The sequence below is a fragment of the Chiloscyllium punctatum genome, chromosome 8, assembly GCF_047496795.1.
Source record: "Chiloscyllium punctatum isolate Juve2018m chromosome 8, sChiPun1.3, whole genome shotgun sequence".
Classification (NCBI taxonomy): Eukaryota; Metazoa; Chordata; class Chondrichthyes; order Orectolobiformes; family Hemiscylliidae; genus Chiloscyllium; species Chiloscyllium punctatum.
In genome coordinates, this window is record NC_092746.1 from 2,579,634 (window position 1) to 2,605,607 (window position 25,974).

The window sequence follows — 25,974 nt, forward strand, 5'->3', positions numbered from 1 at the left end:
ATTATAAGTTAACCAACACCCAGGAGGATCCATAAATAAGTCCACTACAAGACCTCCAGTTTGAACCTAATAATGGAAATATTAATAATAAAAAAATGAACTTTACCATGATTAAATTGCCCTATGAACTATAAGAAGCCATTGATTTGATAAGATGCTGAGCTAGAGAAAACAAAAGGGCTTTACATCACTTGGGGTTTGGGGCTGTGGAATGAAGGTGTGATTGAAGATTAAGTAGGAACACAGTAGTAATTGTATCAGCTGTTAGGTGCAAAAAAAATTCTGAAGTAGCTATTTGTTGTATTATCTGCATTGCCAGGGTGCTTTATTAATTATATTGCAGTGATATTTAACATTTTTACAAATGCACATCTTTAATAATCGGATGAGAAAGAAATGTAAAATTGTCACATGGTAATACAGAACTTGAATATTGCTGAAAAGAGAGACGGGTTGCTGATGCTTTCAATCTTGTACACATCTAACAGTAACACACGGAATTATTCTGCAAGTGCTGCCCAATCACAGAATCTCATCTCACAATAAACATTTTGTTTTAGAGTTTGCAAGTACAGGTTAGTTGTGTGCACTCAGTACAAAGGAAGTTGCTGTTTCATTTGCTCAGCTGATCAATGGGACATATGGCCCAAGTACCAAGCATCACACTGGTACTTCAAATTCATACATGCTGTTGCTCAATTATGAGGTAGGCAAAAAGTCTTTTTAGAAAATGACAGCACCCTATTGGTGGAAAAAAAACACTTGCATGGCCATTGCAATATTTCTTCGGTTGTTCATAATAGACAGAATTCAAAGTGTAGTTAACTTGCTCAGTTTTTCCAAAACCCAAAACAAAACATGAACTGTTAGCTGTGAATTTGCAATTCAGATACACTGGCTGGACAACCCAGAGCATACTAAGAGCTACATTAACGATGAATTTAATTTCTGGCTCATTTATGCTTGGTAGAAGCAACATATATTCATATATAGTAGCTGATAAGTGCAAACAAGAGAAATATATTCAAGCCTTGAGCCTTATTTGTGCAATTTGGGCGGTGGAATGCCTATTGTTTATCACTGCTCTCACCAAGGCAAAGCCTGGGTTAATCAGACCTAACATGTCAAATTAGCGCCCTTTCTACTGCAGTGTACATTGTGATTGTTTGAAATTTGGCATTCATTTGGTTGTCTTGATTCATGCAATATGAGAAGCTTTAGCAAAATGTCTCATTAGTCAGCAATATTCAAATGTTAAATTTTAATATAGCTCAACAGATTTAATAGTCATTACTTGCAATGATGAATATGCTCATGTAGCATAAGCTCAAAATACAATAACAAAAAAATAAGTGCTGTAAAACAAGTATTTACAAGTATGTACCAAATATTTATTCCTTGTACCAAGGAAAGTGGCTAACAAACATCTTCAGAAGGAAACAAGATGAATGTTGTCCACACTGTGATACCAATGAGTACCAAAGCTTAAAGAGACAGAATGCAATTTGCTGGCATAGACAGAATGTATTTTGTCACAATGTTGCTTTGAATAGTTTGAAGCAGTTGAATTGAATTATTGAACAAACAGTATGGGACATTTGAACAAAGTGGAAGCAGCTTCAATAGCATGTGGATCCACATTTATGTATTTGAAAATGTATCCCAGATGGGTTAAAAGGGTAAACTGTCTCCATGATTAGCTGATGTGCTCAGAGATTAAGCTATTATTTCACAAATTTGACTCCAAACACATGGCCCTATTTAATTCTGTGATTTTTAAAGTGTATTCAGGTGCAGTGATGTGACTTCAGAAAAAAAAACAGGTTTTGATGGATTTCCTTTTCGAAGTGCAGTGCTATTACACATCATTGATTCCAATTAGCTGAGCTGCTGAAGTGGGGTGGTCCACCTTTGACAGTGCTTTTTGATAAAGGTGGAACACCACTTAAATAAACAAGAAAATTTTAAAATTGCACTGTTCTCTTACTACTTACAACCAAATAGTTGCATTTTTTAAAACAATGGTGGCAATTGTTTAACTACCTTGATGGCAGGATTGAGGAACTTACAGGTATGATTCAGGAAAGTGTCTCCAAAATAGAGCTTGTGTCATGAAACCTCTATGTTCCCTAAAGTGCCCGCATGCCTCTAATAATGCTTCTAATCTTCCATAGGCAAAGAAAATATATCACTTTTCCACACTGATACATTTTCATCAAGCTTTCTAGTAATAACCATTCCAAGGAAATATTATGGAAAGCTGATTACGATTGTTCAACACAAAAAGAGAACATCTTTTCTATTTCTAAACATATATATCTAACATAATTGTGCTCATAGTGCTTTCAATTAAATGTTTTCTACAACAAGGGAATCTATTAGGCAACTCTTATTTAAGAATACAAAAACTTGATGAATTCCAAAATACGGGATTAGATTTTTAACATTGCACTTCGAGCAAAACATCTCTTGGATCAAAACTGACCCATTTTATGGCTGATGTTGCATGTTAGTCAAAAATTATTTGAGAAGAAAATGGATAATCTTGCTTCAAAATGTTAGCAAGAGGATCAAATAATAGTTTTCTCAACAAATTACATTTAAAAAAACTTAAAGCTCAAAATTTTTAATCAAATTTCTGTGGAATGTTAACTACTGTACACATTCAGATAGCACCTTATTACAATATCATCATAAACTACCTTGACTAAATTTTATTTGGTCCCTCATAGTGAATGAGACTTCACAATTTGCATTCTATCTTTTGTTTTACATAAACCGATAGCTTATCAAAAAATTACAAAGATGCTAAGACTCCCAATTTGTACTGATGTCATACGACCATCTTAGATATATTTGCAGATTAGGAACGCCGTGTATTTGCAATGGGATGATAACATTATGACGGAATAATATTTGATGCACACTACATTTTTAGACTTTGTACTGAAATAGGTGAAATATGATTCCACAGAAAGTGTTTTGTTTGCCAACATCTGCGCTACAAAGTAGAATGTGGTTTGGTGGTTTAAAATGAAATTATACTGAAACTAAGTAACTAAGAAATTGATTTGTTCCTTGCCGCACTAAATTGTTATGCAATCATATTTATAACTAAAGCAATTGTTGCATTGGAAGAATTAAAATTTGTTCTTGATCCTGACTCCGTTTTATTAGAATCCAATATATTCTTGTCCATACTTTTCAAGTTTGCGGTTGTATTTGCTTTCAGAAATGTATACTTCAACAAAGCTTTTGTCTACAACAAAAATGCACAATTTCCCTCTGATCCCTGTTCCATCTTTTTCTTTTAAGAATTATACCCATAATTGTAGGGAAACAATTATTCTATAAACTATGTTTTACAAATAAAGGAATATGTTCAGGGTTAATTTGTGTAGTTGCAATAATGCACTGTAAAAGATTAATATGACAGGAATTTAAATATGAAGCAGTGTAAACAATGGTTCTGTAATGGAGATGTGCAATGAGGTGGACTCAGTTTGCTGAATACTGTGCAAGTTAGTTTGGGTATATTAGTGCAACCAAAATCAGGTAGGTTGAATCCCAGTGTATCAGTTGTAGATCCTTGAAGGGTGAGATTTGAGTTACAGGTCCATCATTCATTATTATACAAGAAACTTAAAAAAGTGCACAAATACAAATCATGTTAAAGTTGAGCACAGTATGCTCATTGTCTTAGCTTATTATCAAACCGTTTTGTCCAATACTATTAAACATCAATAACGCATGTCTTCTCTTCAATTAGATTAAAATCAGTTACAAATTCAGAAGAACAATTGTCAAATGTGGCACTTAGAATGATGGATGACAGATAATCTAGACTGAAGAAGATAACAAGAACATTTTTAAACATGCTTAACTATTAAAAGTAATAGCACAAAGAAAATGTCAGGGGAAAAGTTCAACTCAGTAAAAAGCTGCTGTGGACATAAAGAAATTTTCCCTTTGAATTCTTTCTAGGTTGACAGACTTTTGAAACCTGGACACAACCCCTTCAGGCAGTATTTGTACAAGGAAGTAAACAAATTTTGTTATAGTCCAATATGCCACATGAATAATGATTTGTTTTATGAAGGTAATGCGATGCAAAAAATCAATCATACTTGGGGTAAAATCCAATTAATGCAGCTTTGATATTTAATGAGGACAAGATGTTTGCTGATAGCAAAATTAATTCACTGGCAAAAGTTAAATTTAAAACCATTCAAATTTAATACTAGTTGATTTGAACTTTGAAGATGTCTTCTGAAATTCTAGTTAGTTATATTATTGTAACAATTTTTGACTATTCATTAATCCACAGATTGATTTTGTTCATTATATTAAAGGGAATGGCCTGTATCTCGTAAATGTTTTCAATGTAAAATACTTAGCTCCTTTCCTCTTGTATAGTTGTGTTGCCATTTCTTTCACAACAACAATAATAGTTTTTAATTATAGACTACTCTATAACCTTGAATTCAACACTTATTTGAGGCTGTCATTTCTGAAGAGGAACACAGCTCATGTCAACTGCAAAATATTCTCAATGACTTTGTGTTATACAGAATAGAGATGGGCTTGGTTCTCTTAAATAGTTTGGCCTGAGATTGTCTGCAAACATGGAAAGACTTGTTTGTACAACTTCAGAAGACAAGTTATAGCTCTTGATTGATATCTAGTCATAAAAGTTGTGCTGATCTTCATTGATACATTCACCAAAAATCCCTATTAATTTCATCACACTAACATGTCTGTCTTTCATTCCCTTGGGCCTAGATATATTTGGGTAGATATTCGTATGCAATCCCAAATTTGTGGGACCACTTTTATGGACATGAAGGTCAAATACCTAAGAACAGACATTGAGAAATTTAAAATTGTAAAGGGGTCTAACATCTGTTGAATAACCCCAACAAGCAACTCATTTGCGATGAATGATGCAGGCATTGGGAAATTACCTAAAGGTTGCTGCTGATGAAGCATTTATACTTGCCCTTAGGAAAACTGCCAATGAAGTCACAACCAGAGTTGTGATGAGACCCAAGAACCAAATCCCATTGATCTTCAGGCCTCACAGTTCAGGGATATGTTACGTGAAATAAGGCCCAGGCCAATTTCTGGCCATTATTCAGTTTTAAGTGAACTGCAGCAGGGAGAAGTTTCATTTAATATTTTCCTCAATCATTTAATGCGCACAGTCCTTGTCAAAGTGGATTGTTTATGGTTCATGGGAGGAAAAGACTTGACAGGACAGATTACTTTTTCTCATTCCAAGCATTTTACTGAAATGATAATCTGCTCAGAGTGCAAAGCAGTCTTGTGTTAAATAGCTCAGACTTACATTTGTAGCTAAAGACCAAACACAACCTCTGGGTCACAAGTGATATGGAACTCTATTATAAGCATTTGTGACATTTGATTCTCCCTTTTAAAACATAGTCTTAAACAATCTGGGGTTAATATTTTGGACTTTGCTCCACTATGAAAGAACTGTAACTTTTTTATGGCATTTCGAAGATGGTGTTGATGTCCCCATTTGTCTCTGCCAGCCCTTCATTAGTTAATCATTAACATCTTGTCCTGTCTCTGTTTCTTGCTTGCTAATACAGTCTTTTCATTTATAAGTTACACTTAAGTAAGTATGTAAACAAGTCAGAGTCACAGAGAGTTACAGAGTCACAGTCACAGAGTGTCAAGGAGAGTTAGAGAGTCACGCAGAGTCACAGAGAGTCATTGAGTGTCAGAGAGAGCAAAAGAGAGTCAGAGAATCCCAGGGAGTCACAGAGAGTCAGAGTGTCAAAGGGAGTCACAGAGTCAGAGAGAGTCACAGAGAATCACAGAGAGTCAGAGAGTCATGTCAATAATTCAAAAATGAAAATATGATATTCTTTTGTTCTTTGGATAGTGAATTGAGTTAATACATGGTTATATTGTCATACGCCCAGTGTATCATTCACTTCAGTGTAAAAATCTAATTTTAAACTGTTCAGGGTGAACTGAATCTCTGATTGGAAGGATCAATTGCCAGTTTGTTCATCTGCAAAATTATTTAACAGCATCAGCTTTTTAAAAATAAGAAAGGTCTTAGAGAAAGATTACAACACATAGTGTTTTTGGGTTGTTACTTTCCAGTGCTTCAGAGCTTTAAAATTTCTCAGTAATATATTAAAACTAAGTTTGTAGCAAAACCTCACCCCTCCCCGAAGAGGTTGCATTATGTTTGGACCAGGATCATTTCGATGGAATCCAGTCCCAAAGGGTTTGCATTTGGGCTAAGCCTAATTCTCTCCATGTGACAGATGGGTATTAAGTTACGAGTTCAGTGCATGTGTGAAGTTTTTTCTTCCCTGTAGGGGATGGGTGGAAATTTGCATTGCGGACTCATATGAGTCTCTGGTTTGCAATGTTAATTCAAATGCCAAGAAGTGGACATTTCACTATAATCTTACGAAAACACGCTATTTATACTTGAGTATTTGCTGTAAGATAGCTGAAAAGTCACGAATACAAATTGGCGCCTAGATTTTAACTTTCCAGACTTGATTTTTCACTTCTTGGCAGAGAGATAATTTTCACCAAATATGGAGATGGATTTTTAAAAAAAATAAGGTCAACAGAAAAAGGCTGAAGGGCTCATGTCCCTCCTCCAGAGGCAGAGTGCACTCATCAAAATGTCACAGGGAGAAGGTACAACAAATTCCTTGGGGAAATTTAACTTGTTCTGTTTTATGGTCATGGAGTAGCAGGGGAGTTAAAGTGGAGCATTACCATTTCATGTTCTGCTCCCTCCTGTACTCAGCTGTCACTCTGTCAGGTTTGGTGGGAGATCAGGTGCCTATTGAGCTCAGCAAAAAGTGGAAGACAAATAAATCCCTCCTAGGTGCCTGCCCACTCTGGATTAAAATTGATTGCCATGACTGTGCACTCCTAACAAGAAGAGGCACTTACATTAAGTTAAAGTAAGGGCTGTAGACCCATGATTTTCTGAATTGCACTGCCTGTAAATATTGTTCCTTGCCGTGAGTCCATGACTGCAGAATCTACTACCATTCATTCAGTGTTGTGCCATAATTGGTCCACATCTAAAGAGTTTCTAAAATAGGCTTTAAATCACTTACAATGTTGCTCCAGGTTAGGTGATAGAAAGTGGGTCCAGTCTTCGTGAGACAGAGCTTATTATTACTGAGGCAGTCAAGGCAAATTTAACATTAGTGAGCTGTTGCTTTCATTAATAAATAAAGGTTGAATTAAAGGTGCAATTGATCATCCATTCACTGAACCATTTAAATTGTTGAAAAATGTCTCTTCTCACTATTGTTTCTGAGTAATACCGAAATGCTTAATTCTTAATTACTGGACTTTAATCTCAAAAAGCATTAACACTTGCAAGACAACTATTTTAGATTGTTTCTTGTTGCTTCAAATAAATAGGGATGGTTTAAGAAAAATCGTAACTAATTGGCTTTGTACATAGTTTTCAGTTTGAAGAAAAAGCGGATACATGACATAACTGGGACTATCTGTCCGCATTCTCTTACCAAAATACATATCAGAAAGATTCAGGAAACAGAGTTTGCTCAAACAAGTGAATCACTACAGTTGTAGCCTGCTTGTATGACCCATGAATCTAATGTATAATCACTACAGTTGTAGCCTGCTTGTATGACCCATGAATCTAATGTATAATCACTACAGTTGTAGCCTGCGTGTATGACCCATGAATCTAATGTATAATCACTACAGTTGTAGCCTGCGTGTATGACCCATGAATCTAATGTATAATCACTACAGTTGTAGCCTGCGTGTATGACCCATGAATCTAATGTCATGACTTTGAGTCAACAAGATGTATCTAAACACCATGCGGTGATGCTTACGAGATCATTCTTACAGTGAATCTTAAAAGATGGTGCTAGATAACCAAAAACCCATATATAGTGGAGGAATTATGTCTGGAAAATAGAATAAGATGAAAATTACAACTGACAGTATATTCATCATAATGGCTCATATTGAGAAGGGAGTTCAAATGATATCTTGTTTCTCAATATTGAAATCATGTAAATTTCAACATGTTGTGCTGATCATATTAACTCGTCTTTAATCTCAATTTATAATGTTTGATTTTTCAGTGCAAATAAACAATTTTAAGAAATAGAGGCTGCATTATGGGATATGACTATAGTATACTTTGGCAGCTTCCCTTTAGTGATGGCCATACTGTTTGGTGCCTCAATGTAGTTGCTAACTTGCAGATCATGTTAGATCCCTAGATCTTGCCGGTGATAATAGATGAAGACTATATACAAATATATTGTAATAAAATTCAAAAAGTTCAAGATTTTTGTTTTAGCAGGACCTTCAAATTGGTACCAGCAAGTTATGAGAAAAGCATCAAAGCATTCCCAAGCTATTAGCATGTTAATTGCATATTTCCCTTTTTCATAACTAAAGTAAAAAAAATGAGCATTTTGGTAACTATTAAAATGAAAAGCAATTTGTCTTCTTTTTTTTCAAAATTATATCTATTTCCAAGGTTATGTTGATGTTCCGAAAGTCCTGAACGGAGTGAAAGATTTTATTTTCTCTGCCAGCACATTCCTGATGGAAGACAGTATTTAGAGCAGAGGGTTCAGGTCTGTTCTCTGCTTGGTGAGCTGGGTGAGAGTGGAACTCCCTACAACCTCATTGACAGCAGTCGAAGTGCTAATTGAATTGTGCTGGATGACTTGCTGTTGCGAGCAAGCAGGAATGGGACTTCCTGGTTGGCTGTTCTCAGGACCTGGGGGAAAGAAAAACATTCAGAATTAATGCTGGTCAAGTTCATGGTTTGAAGGGGTTTTCAAAGACTTCTCTTTCCCAACAGCGTGCTTCAAACTGGTCAGCTTGAAGAGTGGTTGACACAACGTAGAGCATGCTAAACCATATTCAACATGTGTATTCTTTTAACATAACGTTCCTTTTGCAAAATGCTTTGCTGAGCTGAAAGTAAAGTTTCCTATTGAATTTAAAACAGCCATTACTTCAAATGTCCTGATAGAAGGGAAAGAAATGCCGAATATGTACAAGAAAGCTGCAATGAAACACTGTAAATATACAGCACGTTGATGAAAAGTTAAAAGAGGAGTAGGCTACCATTTTTGACATAATTCTTTATCCAAATGATTGAACCTACCATGTCTTTTCAAAGGCTCTTCAACGTGCTGTTCATTGTGGCTGCAAACATCTGATTGGATAGCTCCCTTATTTTTAAGGGAGACTTTGGTTGAGAAATAAATGGGAGAATCTTGCAGAGATGACAGGGGTCTCCCCCACTGGCTGTAGAGCCTGAGTTATCCCCATAAGCTTAAGTCTTGATAAACCTCACTGCATTCTCTGCCTCTCAGGCACATAATAGGCCAGTGGTAGGCCTGAGGCAAATGTCCTGCTTGTTGACAGCACCTGCCGATGAGGAGTAGGCAACCCTCATGTCCTCAGCAGCGCTGGGGTCTTCTTCTGATACTTGGCTTCACCTGAGGTCTCGGATCGAGAAATTATTCAGGAAAAGGTGGATGCCAGTGGAAAAGCTGTCACAGGGTATACAGTGCAAGGGAGGGGGTTATGGAAGAAAGTTGGCAGAAGGGCAGGGGGCACTTTCAGTGGGCACTCCCACTTCCCTCAGCAAGATCCTTTGATCTGGCATTGAGTGTCTTCACACAAAAACTTCTCCCCCACAGGATCCCCTAACATCGCCAGGGTTTACTTGTCATGATGGCCACATGGAATATCCATGTGCACCATTTGGTTATTAACAGCAGGAGCTGCTTGATGCCCTTAAGTAGACAGTTATTTGTCTCTCCTCAGGTCATCTTCCTATGAGCAATACTGGAGATGTCATCTTGTGTCCTGCATAAGCGAGGATGAAATGACCTAGTTGAGTTAATGTCAACTTTGCCATTTGGGGCTGAAAAGTCTTTATTACACACAGCTAAATATGCGATTTGCAACAAGAAGGATCCTCATCAGCACTGTCTGAAAAAATCGACCTTCAGGTTGGCTGCTGACTGGTCTCCATCGGCTACCTCTGGATTTGCAGAAGTCTACGGTGGTTTGTAATATTATTTAAAGTTGCTGATGTCCACCAGTGGTGGGTGGAGTGGCAGCTTCTAAAGGATTGGGGCCTGATGTCAAGAATTTTGTTTCGATCACTTGCTTCCAGACAATGGCGGAGTAGTTTACATCCTTCCTCGGCCCACAGTATGAGAGAGAGAATGGACATAAGTAACACAGGGGAGAACAGTCTCAAAGACAAAGGAGGATTAGGGGAAGAGAGTTATCATCAGGAGGCCCATTCATTCAAGGATCGTCATGAAGCCATCCTGCAAACTCCTACCTCAACTTTAGCAAGGAACAAGGTCTCAGAGGTTTATTAAGGAAGTATTCAGAGATCTGCCACTATAGCTTTAGGGCAGGATAAGGGATGCCATTATCAATGGGCTTCATCTTTTAAGCATGGGCTCCTTTTAGGTAGGATTAGGAGATATCCACATCTCCCAGTTTGCCATCTACTGTTACATAAGAGAAGTCACAAAGGCCCTGTACACAAAGAGAGTTGAATGCATTTCATTCCCTCTTCCTAGAGAGACACAGATGAAATGCACAACTTTACTGCAGGCTTCCCCATTGTGTAAGGTGCCACTGACCACAAGCATGTCATTTTGCAGCACTTCATGTCAATTTTGAGATGTACTGTAACCAGAAGAGATTCCACTCCCTCAATCATCTGGTGTCAAATTCAGTATACTGTATACAGGTCAATGCTTAGCTTTCCAGCAGAACTCAGGATGCCTTCATTCTTCAGCAACTTGCGCTATTAGCCGCCACATCAGCTATAACAACAACCAGAGGGTGGCTACTGGGCGATAAGGGCAATCTGTTGATCACAAAAAACACACTGTCATTGACTGAATGTGATTGAATAATCGAGTGGGTTGATGGAATGTTTTTCCTCTGTCTGGAATCCTCCAGAGGAGCCATACTTGGCAGAAAGGGCTGTCAAGATTTGTTGCGGTCATCTGTAAACAAAACAACCTTGGCCTCATGAAGGCTTGATCTTTTTTTCATGGACAGACAGTGGCATGTTGAACAAGAAAAGTGGGGAAGGGAGGAGGAAACCAGAGCATTCCTTTTCTGACTGGGCTATCCACAAATGACTTGCCTGACTGCAGTACCTCATTCACTGACAATCCCACATCTTAGCTTCCATCTCTCATTGAACATTACAGCATCCACTTGACTGCAAGACAGAAGAACCGCCACAATAGAGACATTCCAAACTAAGAGAACAATTGATCCTAGATTTCATTCAAAAGTTTAACCAGCTCTTCCATTTATTTATTTATTGTCTGTCTTCCATGTGCCTTTGTTTTTCATACACAGCGCTAATCCTGTGGCTGCAACATAGCTGGTGGAAAGCTGAAGGAGATGGCAGGAGGACAGGCAACAGCAAGGGCACTGGCAAAGTGAGAGTGATGAGAGGATGAATGCGGTCATCCTGAGAGAGAACTGTTCATGCTGCACAGTGCTACAACCACTGCCCACAGCAGTCTCTCAGCAATCACTGTAATGACTTTGGGGTTGGCTGAATTTTAGATTACTGTGACACCCCCACAAGGCATCTTGTGTTTTGCGTAAGTGGGATGAAATGTGCCAGCTGAGTTAATGTCAACTCTGCCATTTGGTGCTGAACACTTACTCACACACAGCTAAATATGCAATCTGCAACAGCAAGGATCCTCACCAGCACTATCCAAAAGGATTTAGCTTCAGGCTGGCTGCTGACTGATCTCCATCAGCTATCACTGAATTTGTAGAAGTCTATGGTGATTTGTAATACTATTTAAATTCACTAAAGTCCACCAGTGGTAGAGTGGCATGTTCTAAAAGATTAGGGCCTGACTTCAAGAATTCTGTTTAGATCACTTGCTTCCAGACATTTGAACTCTGATATCTATAGTAGGTGATGTAAATGGAACCTAAATGACTTCAAGCTGAGTTGGTGTGAAAATTGACTGAATTACCACTGAAACACACAGACGCTGGATGCTTTCCGCTTATGCTGCACTGGAAGCTGACAGATCGTCCATCCATCAGCAAAGGTTCTCATGGAACAGGCTCTACTTTCATACTGGAAAGGATGGACTCCAAACATTAAACAAAGCCTTTTGGCAAATTGGTGTTTGACTTCTCCAGTTTCATGAACACTGACCACAGTCCTGCCAGTGGATGCCATGAACAGATCCTATCTTTAAATGTTCTTATTGCCCATTAGCCATCATCTGGTGACGAAACTACAGATGGTACATTCCCTTTATGTTATCAGATAGTTGTGATATCAATGCAAATTTTCAGTTGGTCTTTCAAGGTGACAGCGAATGATAGTTTTTTTTAGTCAGGGTCTTTCTGTGCCTCTTTCTCTTACTCCAGTGTCATGGCAAGATTGCAGTACTAAGATGTCTGAAAGAAGAAAAGTACATAAGTGGAGTTACCATGAGTACAGCAAGGTGGGAAAGGAGAGCAGGGAGGAGGAGGTGGAGAAAGATGAGAGAGAAGGAGGAGGAGAAGGAATGGGAAGGAGAGAAAGGAAAGGAGAATTTCTTGGATACCGCGCCTGTGGCTTGTAAATCAGAAAAGAATGTGTGATGACAAGGTAAGTTGGGTATAAGAAAGAAGTTTAGGTTGACATTTATCATGATTTTTGATGGTCTCAACCTCCCCTGACCACAGCTACAGTCATGGTTGCTCTAGACATGGTAGACATTTTCTCCTTTATGAGTGCAAGGACATGTAGCTATTGTGTCCTGATTGGTTAAGGGCTGCTGCTTCTGGATATATGTCAGTCTCCCTGCAAGACAGATGGAGGTGTGTCAGTTAGTGTGGTGCAATGTACTTGGCTGTCATGGTGAATAACTAGCAGTGGGGGTAGGTTGTAGGAATTGGGTCAGAGACTTCCAGCATTACTAAGTGGCTGAAACTACAAAAGTTAGGTATAAATTATGATTGATAAACTTGCTGATAGGTGAGTGAGTTTGGTGCATTGAGCAAGGTGAGAGACTAGTGGTGCAGTGGGTAGGACATGGGATTTGAAGATGCATTTGCTGACCTTGACAAGTAATATAATGAGTCAAAAAGTGTGGTGCTGGAAAAGCACAACAGGACAGGCAGCATCGGAGGAGCAGGAGGGTCAATTTTTCAGGCATAAGCCCGTCATCAGGAACGTGGAGGGAGCTGAGAGATAAATAGGGGGAATGGGGGTGGGACTGGGGGAAGGTAGCTGGGAAGGCGATAGGTGGATGCAGGTGGGGGTAATACTGATAGGTCAGTGGGGAGGGTGGAGTAGATAGGTAAGAAAGGGAAGATGGACAGGTAGGATTGGTGAGAAAGGCAGTGTCGAGTTGGAGGGTTGGATCTGAGATGAAGTGAGGGGAGGGGAGATAAGGAAACTAGTGAAGTCGATGTTGAGGCTGTGTGGTTGGAAGGTCCCAAGGTGGAAGATGAAGTGTTCTTCTTCCAGGTGTCGGATCGCTTAGATTTGGCAGTGAAGGAGGCCCAGGACATATACGTCCTAGGGGGAGTGGGAGGGGGAGTTGAAGTGGTCAGCCATAGGGCAGTGGGGTTGTTGGAAACGTGTGTCCCAAAAATTCTCCTTGAAATGCTCTGCGAGTTGACGTCCTGTCTCCCTGAGCAGACCACATCGAAAGCAATTGACACAATAGATAAGGTGGGTGGATGTGAAAAGATCCTGCATGGCCTTGGATGGAGGTGAGGGGAGAGGTGTGGGTGGCAAGGGAAGGTGCCAGGAGTGGAGGATGGGTTGGTGGGGGCATTGACCGAACGAGGGAGTCACGGAGGGAGTGGTCTCTGCAGAATGCAGATGGGATGGGGAGGAAAATATATCTCTGGTGATGGGGTCTGACTGTAGGTGGTGGAAATGGTGGAGGATAATACGCAATACCTGGAAATTAGTGGGGTGGAAGTGAGGTCTGGGGGGATTCTATCCTTGTTGTGGTTGGAGTGGTGGGGTTCAAGTGCGGAGATGTGGGAAGTGGAGGAGATGCACTGGAGGGTATTGTTGACCATGCAGGAAGGGAAATTGCAGACCTTGAAACAGGAGGCCATCTGGGATAGGCTGGAGTGGAATTGCTCCTCCTGGGAGCAGATACGGAGGAAGCGGAGGAATTGGGAGTAAGGGATTACGTTTTAATGGGGGGTATGGTGGGAGGAGTAGCTGTGCGAGTTGTTGGGTTTGAAATTGATGTCTGTGTTGAGTTGGTCGCCGGAGATGCAGTCCTCACTTTCTCCTTTCTCCAATAATGTTACGACCAGAAGTGTTCCAGGTCATCAGGCATGCAGTAAAAGCACTGGCTGTTACACTGTCTGATTCTAGTGAGGAGGGGCTCGGAGCCACCTGTGGGTGCAGGCTCTCTCTCCTGCTCTTCACTTGGTGATCCAAGAGCAGCATCTGAGAACCTTGGAGCAAGGTCTCTCCTCTGTTGTGATATAGCTACTCTTCTTGCAGGATAGACTCTGTTTGCCAGCCACTTTTTGTACTTGGTCTAGCTAGAAGTCACCTCCCAACTGCTCGACAATTATTCAAATGACTGGCAGCATAAGGTTTGAATACTGCCTGCATCAGAAGCAATGGATGATTGTGCACCACATTTCAACATTTGGTTTTGGAGGCTAAACAATGTTGCCCTGTTACATTTTTATACCAAGTGGCAGTAGTCTTGATAACAGATACAAAGGGCGAAATTTCAATATTCACCTCCCAAATTTACAGAACCGAACATTTACTGGGATCCCAAATTCACCAACGTCCATGTTCCCTTGGAACCCCAACTTTACATACATCATATTGCATGTTTTTCCCTAAATGAATTATTTTGTTCTTTTTAAGACAACAGACGATATGCTTGTGTTGTGTGAGGTTATTATTCAGTTTGCCCCAAGGTATTACAGGAGAATACATTGGCAGTCAACTAACTGTAGTTAACGGATGTGCACATATTGGGAATTGCACAATATTTGTGGTTTGGGATAATTCCTGGAGTTTGGCTGGGTTGAAGGGATACTTGTATGGCAGATGTTCTGAACTTTGTGCGGGGCTGGATGTATTGATGTTTTATAGGTCTGTTCTGATCTTGTTACACTGTCGAGGTATTTCAGGGAGAAATATAAATTATGTGGCCTGCTAGAAAAAGTACCATGCTGTCTGATACCTTTTAGCCATTACTAGAGTGAAGCAGGGATTGTTCAGATAACAGCGGGGTGCAAAGATTTACCACTCCATCACCTGAAGTGTTGGCAAGAAACACATCCCACTGTTATTGAAATAGAAACAGAAAATGATTGAGAAACTCAGCAAGGTAACTCAGACCTCTAACGTGACTCAAAGCTCCAATGTGACCTGAACCAGTAACTCTGTTTGTCTCTGTTCACAGATGCTGACAGGCTGTTGAATTTCTCCAGCAATCTTTGTTGGTTTCGGATCTCTAGCGTCCACAGTTTTTTTTATGTTAATGCATTTTATGAACAGTCCTGCTTTGTGAGCCATAAAACTTTGTCCCGCTTATTCATTCCCACTCAGACTAAAATATGACCCATTGATATTGTGGAGAGCATCAAACCTCATTATAGTGAGACAAATGCTACCCTTGTCTGTATATGTTTGGGAAAGGGGTTGTTTCTCAACTTTGGGCAGGGTCATTAAGCACAGGTTGAGATCTATAGAACTGAGACTCACCATATTTATAGTGTCCACCCAGACCAATGTCCAAAATTGTTGAAATTTAATATCTATTATTAACTAGTATTTTTGGATTATTAGAATTTCCAGCACAAGGTTTATGTCAGCTCTTAGAAGAAATGGCTTCTGCTTGACATTTGTGAACTGACATCAGATGGAAATTTGAGGACAGTGCATAAAGATCCACAAAATGGGGCCTCAATACAGCTTAAGGCAAGAGGAAGCAGAAAGACCTGTAACACCTCAACTGAAATAGTCAAATAGTTCTTGAAACTCTGACAACATGTGGATTCCTAAATAAGAAAGGTGAATTTTTAATTACATTTTGTGTTCAGATGCAAATTTTTCAAATATTACAAAGCTTATCCAAAATAATTTTCAGGTGCAGCTCTATAGACTTACATGTTGGATTGCAAATTTAGAAATAATTGCCCAAGCTTTTAGATATTATTTTATTGCAGTTTTTTTATGTGAACTGATTTCCGCTCATGTATTTTAGAATCTCTACATAAAATACACAGTCACATTATTTATAAATACTTTATTCTATTATTGAAATACTCAAAGACGCACCATTTAAACTCAGTTGGGATAATTTTCAATTTACCGTAGGGGCCTGGACTAATGTTGCAGGTTGTCAACTTTAATGGAAAATTGGTACAATAGCCATTTAGATAATAAGTGTCAGTTTCAAGTTGAAAATTTTCTTCAAGGTTTTCTTGGATGAGTTGAGTTTTACTTACTCAGGTAGTTTTGTGTCTCCTCTTGCATTGTTGTGATTGGACAATCTTTATGCGTCAACAACAATTGCTTCAGCTGTGTCACCTCATTCTTCAAGAGGGAGACCTCATTCTGTGGATACATTTGACAAACATATGAATAATTTGAAGCTTTTCACTCCAAAGGCATGTGTTAAGTTCCTTCTGAAATTGTTGGATTATTGATGGTAATTTTACCCCCACCCAACTGGATTTTAGTTGCGTAGGAAGAAAAATGCAAAACGTCTCAAAATCAAACCCAACTTACATCAATTTTATCAAGAATCAATAATTTATCCATTTATCAATGTGGAAATTATCAATCAGATTCTGTCGTTATGTTCATAAAGACATGAGTGAAACCTATTCTTCCACATTTCCTGAAAGCAAAACAGTGCCTCATCTGATACTGTCATCCTGTCAATACCATGGCATTATCCCCATTCTGCTAAACTGTTGTGTGCAATAGATTTTGGCAGTCACAAACCAGTTACTCATAGGTCTGAACACACAGGCTTGAAACTGCTTGAAATGAAATATTCCTCTGCCTAGAATTAAGAAAATAAGATAAACACTTGCATTTTTATAGTGTTTTTCACAACAACTGAACATCTAAAAACACTTTGCTGGAGAAAACTAGAAGGAAAATAATAGTTCTGATGCCTCGGCTAGGTGAAACTTCTGTTGACAATTGATTGCAGAAATAAGAGATGATAAAATGTATTAAAAGGTTATTTTTCTGATGTGGAATAACCAAAATCAACCGAAAATTTCAAATCTTTAGTCACTGTGGGACTAGATTGGGTTGGGATATCTGGTTGGCATGGACAGGTTGGACCGAAGGGTCTGTTTCCATGCTGTACATCTCTATGACTCTATGCTACTTACAAAGATATTGAATGCAGGCAGAAGCACTTGTACAATGATGGTTTACATTAATTGTATAAGCTGCTGCTCAGTGGGTAGTATTTTAGTCTTTGAGTTACAGTATTCTGTGTCCATACCCAATCCAGGACTGGAATATAATAGTCAAGGCCAGCACTCCAATGCAGCAGAGCAAAGGGGCTGTCTTTTGGATAAGATGTTACAAGTCCCACTTTTCTGATCTGATAGGTGTCCAAGATACGATGGCACTAGTGGAATTATCTCCAGTACCCTGGCCAATACTTATCCCTAAATCAACATTCCATGAATAGATTATTTGGTCATTATCACACTGATGTGGGAGTTTGCTGTGTAATTACTGGCTGTGAAATCTCCTGCATTACAATACGACCATCAAGGATACTTAATTTTGGCTGTAAAACATTTTGAGACAACTGGCATTTGTGAAAAAGCTAGATAAATATGAAAGAAGGAGTCTTGCATAATAATATTGGGGAGAGATGTTTGGAATCCTGAACTCGTCTGAGAATCTGACCTCATATCAATGCCCATTGTGAATTGCAGGCCCCCCTAAAAAAATTGATGATCTCTAGCTTCTGACTAGCAAAAGTGCAGAGGCAGATAGGTAGGTCTACAGATGAGGGACTGAGCATGAAGGGATAGCCTATGATGCCAGCAGTTGTAATTTTGTACTTAACATTTTCAAACTTTTCTATGATTTCAGCTTTACTACCTGCTATAACAGAGTATGATCAGCACATGTTATCTTCAATTTTGACTCAAAATTGTTTTAGGTGCACATCATGAGGCATCATGTTAGGTGTAATAATGAGGTGTTCACCTGACTCAGCCATGTCATCAACAGAAGACCTTGGGTAATCTAATAGCAGCAAGCATCACAATAGAAACAAGGTGACAAGTGCAGCACAGCTATTTTAGAGCCAACACCATAGTATCCTTAGTTGAACGTGAGGACTGCAGATGTTGCATCAAAAATACTGATGAAGGGTTTTTGCCCAAAACGTTGATTCTCCTGCTGCTCGAATGCTGCCTGACCTGCTGTGCTTTTCCAGCACCACACCCTCAACCATGGTATACTTGTCAGTTAAAACTGACCTTCCTGACTTTTTGACCCTAATATTTACAAGGAGCATGGATGGAGACAGAAAAGAAGTTTTCGACAAGAAACCCAGAAGCATGGAACACCCTTCAGCTTTAACTACTTGCCTTTAAAATGTTTCAAACTGACTGCCAGCATAATTGTCTGACTGTCTTTCAGCAGAAAGAAGCAGCAGAGCTTGGATAGGGATGGAAATAGGGAAAGGTAGAGGTTGGGAGGTGGAATAACAGAAACAGATAATGCAGGCTTCACTGGTTAAGCTGGTGGAAACCCTCCTGCTCCTTCTGGCCCAAAGGCACTATTGTTCAGCACTTGCTTAATAAATTCAACTCCCTCTTCCCTCAACTATCAGGTTTTTGAAGGGAGACCTAGTCAGCAAGATGGCATGGTGGCTCAGTGATTAGCACTGCTGCCTCACAGCACCAGGGACCCTGGTTTGAATCTAGCCTTGGGTGACGGTCTGTGTGGATTTTACATGTTCTCCCCATGTCTGTGTAGTTATCCTCCTACCGTCCAAAGATGTACAGTTTAGGTGAATTGGCCATGCCTAAATTGCCCATTGTGTTCAGGGATGTGTAGATTATGTGCATTAGTCCGGGGACATGTAGAGTAATAGGGTAAGGGATCGGATCTGGGTGGGTTATTCTTCAGAGAGTCAGTGTGGACTTGTTGGGCTAAAATGGCCCGTTTCCACAGTGTAGGGATTCAACGACCATAAAAATGCCATTGTTTTAAACAAAAACTATAATCCCTTTAAAGTTTTAATGCATGATATGTCTTCTTACAGCAAATTGGTTGCTTTCCAGCCTTTGCTGATATTGTGAAGGTGCAGGGAGGGATTTTGGTTCAGAATTATAACTTTTAACTTCTATCTGGCTCAAATTTGCCCATTTTGAGTGCTAAAAATGACTTCATATTAACTCAAGTCAACATATGATTGAACTAGCATTTAAAATCTTTCAATGAGCTGTTCATTTACCGATTACACCATTCTGCTGCTGGAGTCCATCAGCAATACCTACCACACATATGCTGACATAACTAAAACCAAATGCTCTCTTTTACCTGAACCCCTGAATTTCAAGATCAAGCAATAAAAAGCCTGTTGTAAACTTTTATTGAAGCGGTAAGAAATTACTCAAGTCAGAGTACACATTTACATAAATTCATTTAATTAGACTAGATTCCCTACAGTGTAGAAACAGGTCCTTCGGCACACAGACCCTCCGAACAGTAACCCACCCTGACCCATTTCCCTCTGACTAATATACCTAACACTCCGGGCAATTTAAAATGGTCAATTCACCTGACCTGCACACCCTTGGACTGTGGAAGGAAACCAGAGCAGCTGGAGGAAACCCACATAGACACTGGGAGAATGTGCAAACTCCACACAGACAGTCACCCGAGGGTGGAATCAAACCCAGGTCCCTGGTGCTGTGAGGCAGCAGTGCTAACCACTGAGCCACCGTACCACCCCAATTAACAAACAAAACAACATTACAAGTCAGATATGAACCAACATGTATATATTGCTTATTTTCCTAATGTCACTTGTGACTTTGTCAGAAAGAGAATAAGTTTGCTAAAAGTAAATAAGGAATAAATAATGTCCTCACCATTTTTTTAGCCAAAACTGTGCCAAATTGTTAATAAATGTGTTTTGATCTTATGTTCATTACTTTCACAAAGATGCTTATTTATCATTTGGAATGAGGTGATATTTTCATAAAAGAAAGGAGGAAGAGCAATTTCATACGATTCGGATTGTTTGTAATATTGCACAGTAAAGTTTTAACACTTATGTGCAGTTTGTTAATTTATTTAGGGATTGAGGAAGAAATGGGAAACCTAACATAAAATGTTTATCAAATATATAAAACAAATGCCATGTTATGCAATGTTCGCACTGAATATTTTCATAATGGTGGTAAGGTGGCTTTGAAACCAATTAGGAATTAATCATATATACGTCAAAGGTATGTTTAGAAAGTTACATTAAATATTGCAATTCAGACAATATGAAATTTTTTTTTTCAGGAAGACTGCTACTATGATTTGTAAGAAAGTATTGTACCTGAAGTTGCATATTGGTTTGTGTGAGTTCCTCTGCTTTTTTTTCCAGTGACAACACCCACACTTTTCTCTTCTGTCTGCAGCGTGTTGCTGCTGCGCGATTTCTTTCCAGAAACTTCCTCCGCCTTTCATCAGGATCTTCATCTACAACCCTTCTCCTGCGGCCTCCACTAGTCGGAGTTGGGTGCCCTGACTGTGGAGACTGCATCTGCTGTGCTCCAGGTGAGACCTGCAAGGAAGTATCAAATATAAAACATACTTGGCTTTGTATTTAAAAAAAAGGTTCAACACAAAGCATAAGTCAAATAAGTTCCAACTAACCAGACCTATCAATTGCCCTACATGAGACAGGAATTCCATGAATGTGATTATAATCTCACACCTGAGAATTTCAATCCCATGTTAATCCTTTCTCTACAATATAAAACAGAACAGAAAAGGCCCCATCTATGGAAAAGCCATTCTCCACCATATGTGGAAAATATTGCAGAACTTAATTTTGTAGGTCCCAATGTTGTTCATGTTGGCAATGTGCCCTCCACCATGATATTATGGGAAGTGCCGATTGACATACCTATCGGAATTTTTGCTGAACTGGATTTTTGTTAAGTTGCTTTGAGTGTGGAGCCCTTTAATAGTGACAGCTGGGACTAAATTCTAGGTTTTCTTACACCATTTCAGAGTTTTCTGAATTTCAGGAGTGTTTTTTAAGGATGCAGAATCATTTAGGTCCCTTGCACACATCCAGAACAACTGACCTGGCCTGCTCCATTTTGGAGATAGGCAGAGCCTATTACTCTACAATTTTCTTGGATTTGGACCAGCTTTTCAAAGAGTTATGGTTCATGGTACCTCAGAGATGTTGTAAAACATTGTCTGCATGAGGGAACCTTTTGAAAGGAAAAGGTCCTCACCATACTTTTATGTCAAGACATGCTCAGCCCCAAGAAAGTTCCCATGGCCCCTCAAGCCCCAGTGCCAAAATAAGCACCTCCTGGCAATCTTCACATCGCAGCACGTCACCTTCCCCCCAACCAAGAATACATGATAAGGGTTGGCAGAGAGCCTAGACAACCATTAGAGTGCTAAAACAACTGAGCCCTTGTTTGGTTGATTTGCAGCCTAATTGTCTGATTTCACTATTTCAATTTCACAATGTTTGTTTAGACAAGGTTAAATGGTTTCAAATGTCTTGAAGTTTTAGGCACTGAAACATTCAGAGGTCCGGATGACTGATGCTTCCTTTGTCATATAATGAATGGACTCTCTTTTAATGTAATGGAAAGTTAAGAATGTTTCCCTTTTTCTTAAAAGCTATTGTTTACACATTCAACTGTCACTATAACATTCACCTCTTTACTACAATGCATCATGGGTGAATTATATGGAAGTGCTACACCTTAACATATGGGGCATCATGGGCTATGATTTGGGGGCTGGGGGGGGCGGTGGAGGAGGTGAGAGGAGGGGCATATCTTGGCTTCAGGGCATAGAGAGTATGAGTGTGTGTGTGGAGATGGGGAGGGGGAGATGTGAAGGCTGAGGCTGCAGGGCTGCCTGTTTGTTACAGATTGGGTGGGGTCACATAGCTGTAAGGCAGGCCTTTTAAGCAGCCTGTCTCCACACTCGGCAGGTCTCTGTGTCTGTCAAAATGTTTTCCAGGGTCCGCTGGGCACCTGACCCTGACCCTGACACTGACGATTGTGATACCAATGCTAGTGCTACTCCGAGGCAGGCATTTGAAGATGGAAAGTTTTCTGACTCCCACTACTCACAGTGAGGTTGAAGATCTGGCCCACTGTGGTCATGTTAACCATCCAGTTAGGGGTGGTAGGAGGGTGACTTCATTGGCAGCATGGTTGTGCACCCTCTATTTAAAGGGACATTGTCAGCCTATACAGTAATGATTGATTCCCTCAAAAATTACCACCAATGCTTCATATACTTGTTCCCTTGGCTGTCTCATTACTACTAGAGAAAGAACCTATTTATGGAGGATCATTTATTTTGAACTCTTCAGTCTGTCTTGGGCTTCCAACTGATTTATGCTGAAGTTGATTCTACGAGGACTGTTGCTGCTAAGGAACAGCATGGTGCTCATTATCTCTTCCTAGGAAAGGATTCATTTATTACACTAATTATACAGGGCTCTTCCTCAGATTCTGCTTGGTTTACCTTCTTAGTGTTTTACTATTAAAATACAAACTTACTATAATGTTTTATATCTCCAGTTATAGTTTTTACAGGTTCTCAATTGATCATCCTTGTCATATTCCTGTAGGCTCTGTATTCAGCCAAGTGAATTCCTTTAGTTTTCTCTCTACAACATTTACATTTGTAATTTTTCCGCCCAATTTATCTCTAATTAGTTTATAAAATTTATTTTAGCTTTGCCTTCAACATTGTCATTTTGGTCCTTTGTTGACTTGTATGCCTTTCAGAGTTGGGGAACAATCCCTTCTTGCTGTGATTTTGCCTGCATTGAAATGATGAGCTCCAGACATTGCATGGATGTATGGAAAATGTTGAAATAAGGGCTATTTTTATGTTTAATTACTTGGATCGACTTCCTGCTGCTGCTAGAGAATCGCCCTTGCTGTACAGAGATGGGAACATGTTGGCGAACTGGCCCCAGGACTCCTTTTTCCAAATATCTGCATACCCAACTCCTGTTTCTGCAGTGCTGGAAACATTCCAGCAATGTGCATCTGCATCCCAAAGTTGGCCATGTTCACAAACAGGCTGCTTTCCAGGAGACGGTAGGCACATTCTGTACCTCTTCCACATACCCTCCTACCCACAGGAAACACTCAGACATTCTAAGTCCAACCATTTCCCCCTTTAAAATCTGCAATAATTTCAATGTACTGTTAGTACAACTGCCCACACCGTTACATCCCCTTCCACTCCTTCCCAGAATCTCAGCATGGATGGGGGAGGAAGACATCAGAAGCCAACTAGCAACTACCAATAAATGTCTTTTTTAAAGATATCCCTTTAATATTGGAATATTCGCCCCCATTTTCAAAGCAACACTGCATGTAATTTGCATCTGGTTTGAATATATCTGTTCGCATGAGGGTGGATACTTTCTCCATGCCCATCACATCTGCTGGAAGAACCTTCACTTGGTGGAGATCCAGTAGAGCTACTCCCAGACTCATTTCCTACCCTGTCTGCTGGAGCTATGCCAGAGAGTTAGTATAACTCCAACAAAAATCATGCCCAATGTCTGTGTTTGTCTAAGGAGTAAAGAAAGAGGTTTGCAGACATAGAATGTCAACTCTTTTCCATCCATTGAAACTAATAAGTATGAGTAGTGAAAGGTGAGAAATGTATGAATCATTTTATTTCCTTCAAACCTAGATTCAATCCTGGTACATATCAACTCTTTCCATATTCAGAATAGCAGGCTTGCAACTGGAGTCGAGCTGTGTCAGAAGAAGTGGTTGATATGCAGACTTAAAAAACAAATCATTAATCCATTTTTAAATTCTCTTTTGCTCATGCCATACTTGGATAAAATACATTTTCACCAGATCTACTGGTTATATGTTAATTTAGATGCTTCAGATGTGTAAAAACAGCAGGATTTACCATAAGTTGTGATTGGATGGTTTTCTGCCATTATCATCACTAAAATTGTATTTTATAATATTGATGGGTAGAAAATGGTTGTAATGATTTTTATTGGGGACATTAAAATATCAAAATTATTTAGTCAGGAAACATATTTCTAAAACAGGAATATCTATCAATACTTAAACAATTAACCTTCTCAGTGTTTGGTTGTACATAAGGAGAACGTGATTAAGTAATACTAAATAGGAATCTAAATCAGAGAATTAAACAGATAGTTTTTCTACTCTATCTCTGATTCACAATTCTTTGTGTTGTTTCAACAAATCTGTCCTTAAATTTCAAAACCCTACATTATCAGGAACAGTTCCCAATAGAAAACTTTATCTGCATCTGCCTTTGTCAGTGCCAGACCACAAAAAAAAACTCATTGGTGATATTGTCTCCAGTTTCATAAAGGATATAACATATAATGCTTTGTCATATGTTGGCTGGGCGAAAAATTGATGTAAAGCTGTCAGGTCAGCAGTGGAGCTATGGCTAAAAAGATAACTTATGAGGACTGGTTGCATAGATAAGCCTTGTGCTTCACCTGAGTATTAAGGTGAAGAGGAAGATCTAACTGAGATCATTAAAGGATTTGACTTGGTTAATGAGAGAGAAATTATCTCTGCCAGTGAGGAACTCAGAACAATGGGGCACAACCTTAAAATTCGAGTGATCTCATTCAAGTGCAATGCAAGAAAGCACTGCTTTACACACAGTATGGAGTGAATCTGGAAATCTGTCCCTCAAAAAGTAGGTAAAGTGTGCTTATTTTAAATTTCTTAACAGTATTAAATAGTTTTGTTTATACAAGGTTATTGATGCCAATAGAACCAAAGTGGATAGTTCAAGTTCAAGTTCAAGTTCAAATCAGCTATGGTCAAACTGGATGGTTGAACAGACTTAAGGGGTTGAATGGCTGTCCTTGTTTCCATGTCCCAGATAGCTGTCTAAAGTAGATGACATGTCCTAGGAAATATTAATAAAGGGCTTTAAACCAGGCAGAGAATCCCAATGTAAAGTTCATCACTGGTGGTCAGCTGGAGATGTGTCAGGCTCGTACTGTTCAGGAATCTCCAAGACTGCAGCAGCCACCAGCTCAAGCAAAGAACTTTTATTGCTTTTTGTGAGCTGTAATAAACAGGATTATTCTGCCTGATTCTACAGTCCAGGGGATCATCTCTCCAACCCACTGCTGCTTGTTCCATCAACCCAACTTGCAAAATAAACACCTGGCGAGGCATGCAATTTAAAATTAACTTGTCCAATCAGGCCAGTGTTGCCTTGAGATCAATTTCCGAGTTCTCCATTATATACATTCTCCATCTAATATCCCAGATGGAAACCCCAGATGGCAAAGTAAATGACAGAGGTCGGTACTAAAAAGCGAGTAAGCATACTGCAATATAAAATTAATGTTTTGCATTTCATTGGCTGGCATTTATGCAATTATTTTTAAAAAGTCCGTTTTCAATTTTCTTTTGCTGTTAAAGATCCCAAGCCAAACCAGTTTCTTTTTAAAGTCACTACACCAATAATTTTGTTCTCTGAACACAGAAATGCAGCCTTTTCAAATGTATTTATGTTGCCTTCTTGAGCAATAAAATGTAGAAAGGAACCATCCAAATGGGCTCATATTGTTTTGATGAAAGAAAAAAAACCCACATATTTTTACATTTTTGTGTTCCTGCTGTTTGGTTCATTTTGGTTACCAGCTA

At 39.3% G+C, this 25,974-nt stretch overlaps 1 protein-coding gene across 5 annotated transcripts in view; it reads right to left on the bottom strand.

The window, feature by feature from the left end:
• Positions 1-320: 320 nt before the first annotated feature.
• The window catches only part of creb5b (cAMP responsive element binding protein 5b), a 477,031-nt gene continuing 451,377 nt past the window's right edge, over positions 321-25,974 (bottom strand). For all 5 annotated transcript variants that reach the window (XM_072575045.1, XM_072575042.1, XM_072575044.1 and 2 more), the window contains 3 exons: positions 20,634-20,861; positions 16,537-16,645; positions 321-8,788 (listed from right to left, as the gene is read on the bottom strand). In XM_072575045.1, the coding sequence (XP_072431146.1) occupies positions 8,625-8,788; positions 16,537-16,645; positions 20,634-20,861 (501 nt within the window). In that variant the 3' untranslated portion in view covers positions 321-8,624. The remainder of the gene's footprint in view (positions 8,789-16,536; positions 16,646-20,633; positions 20,862-25,974) is intronic.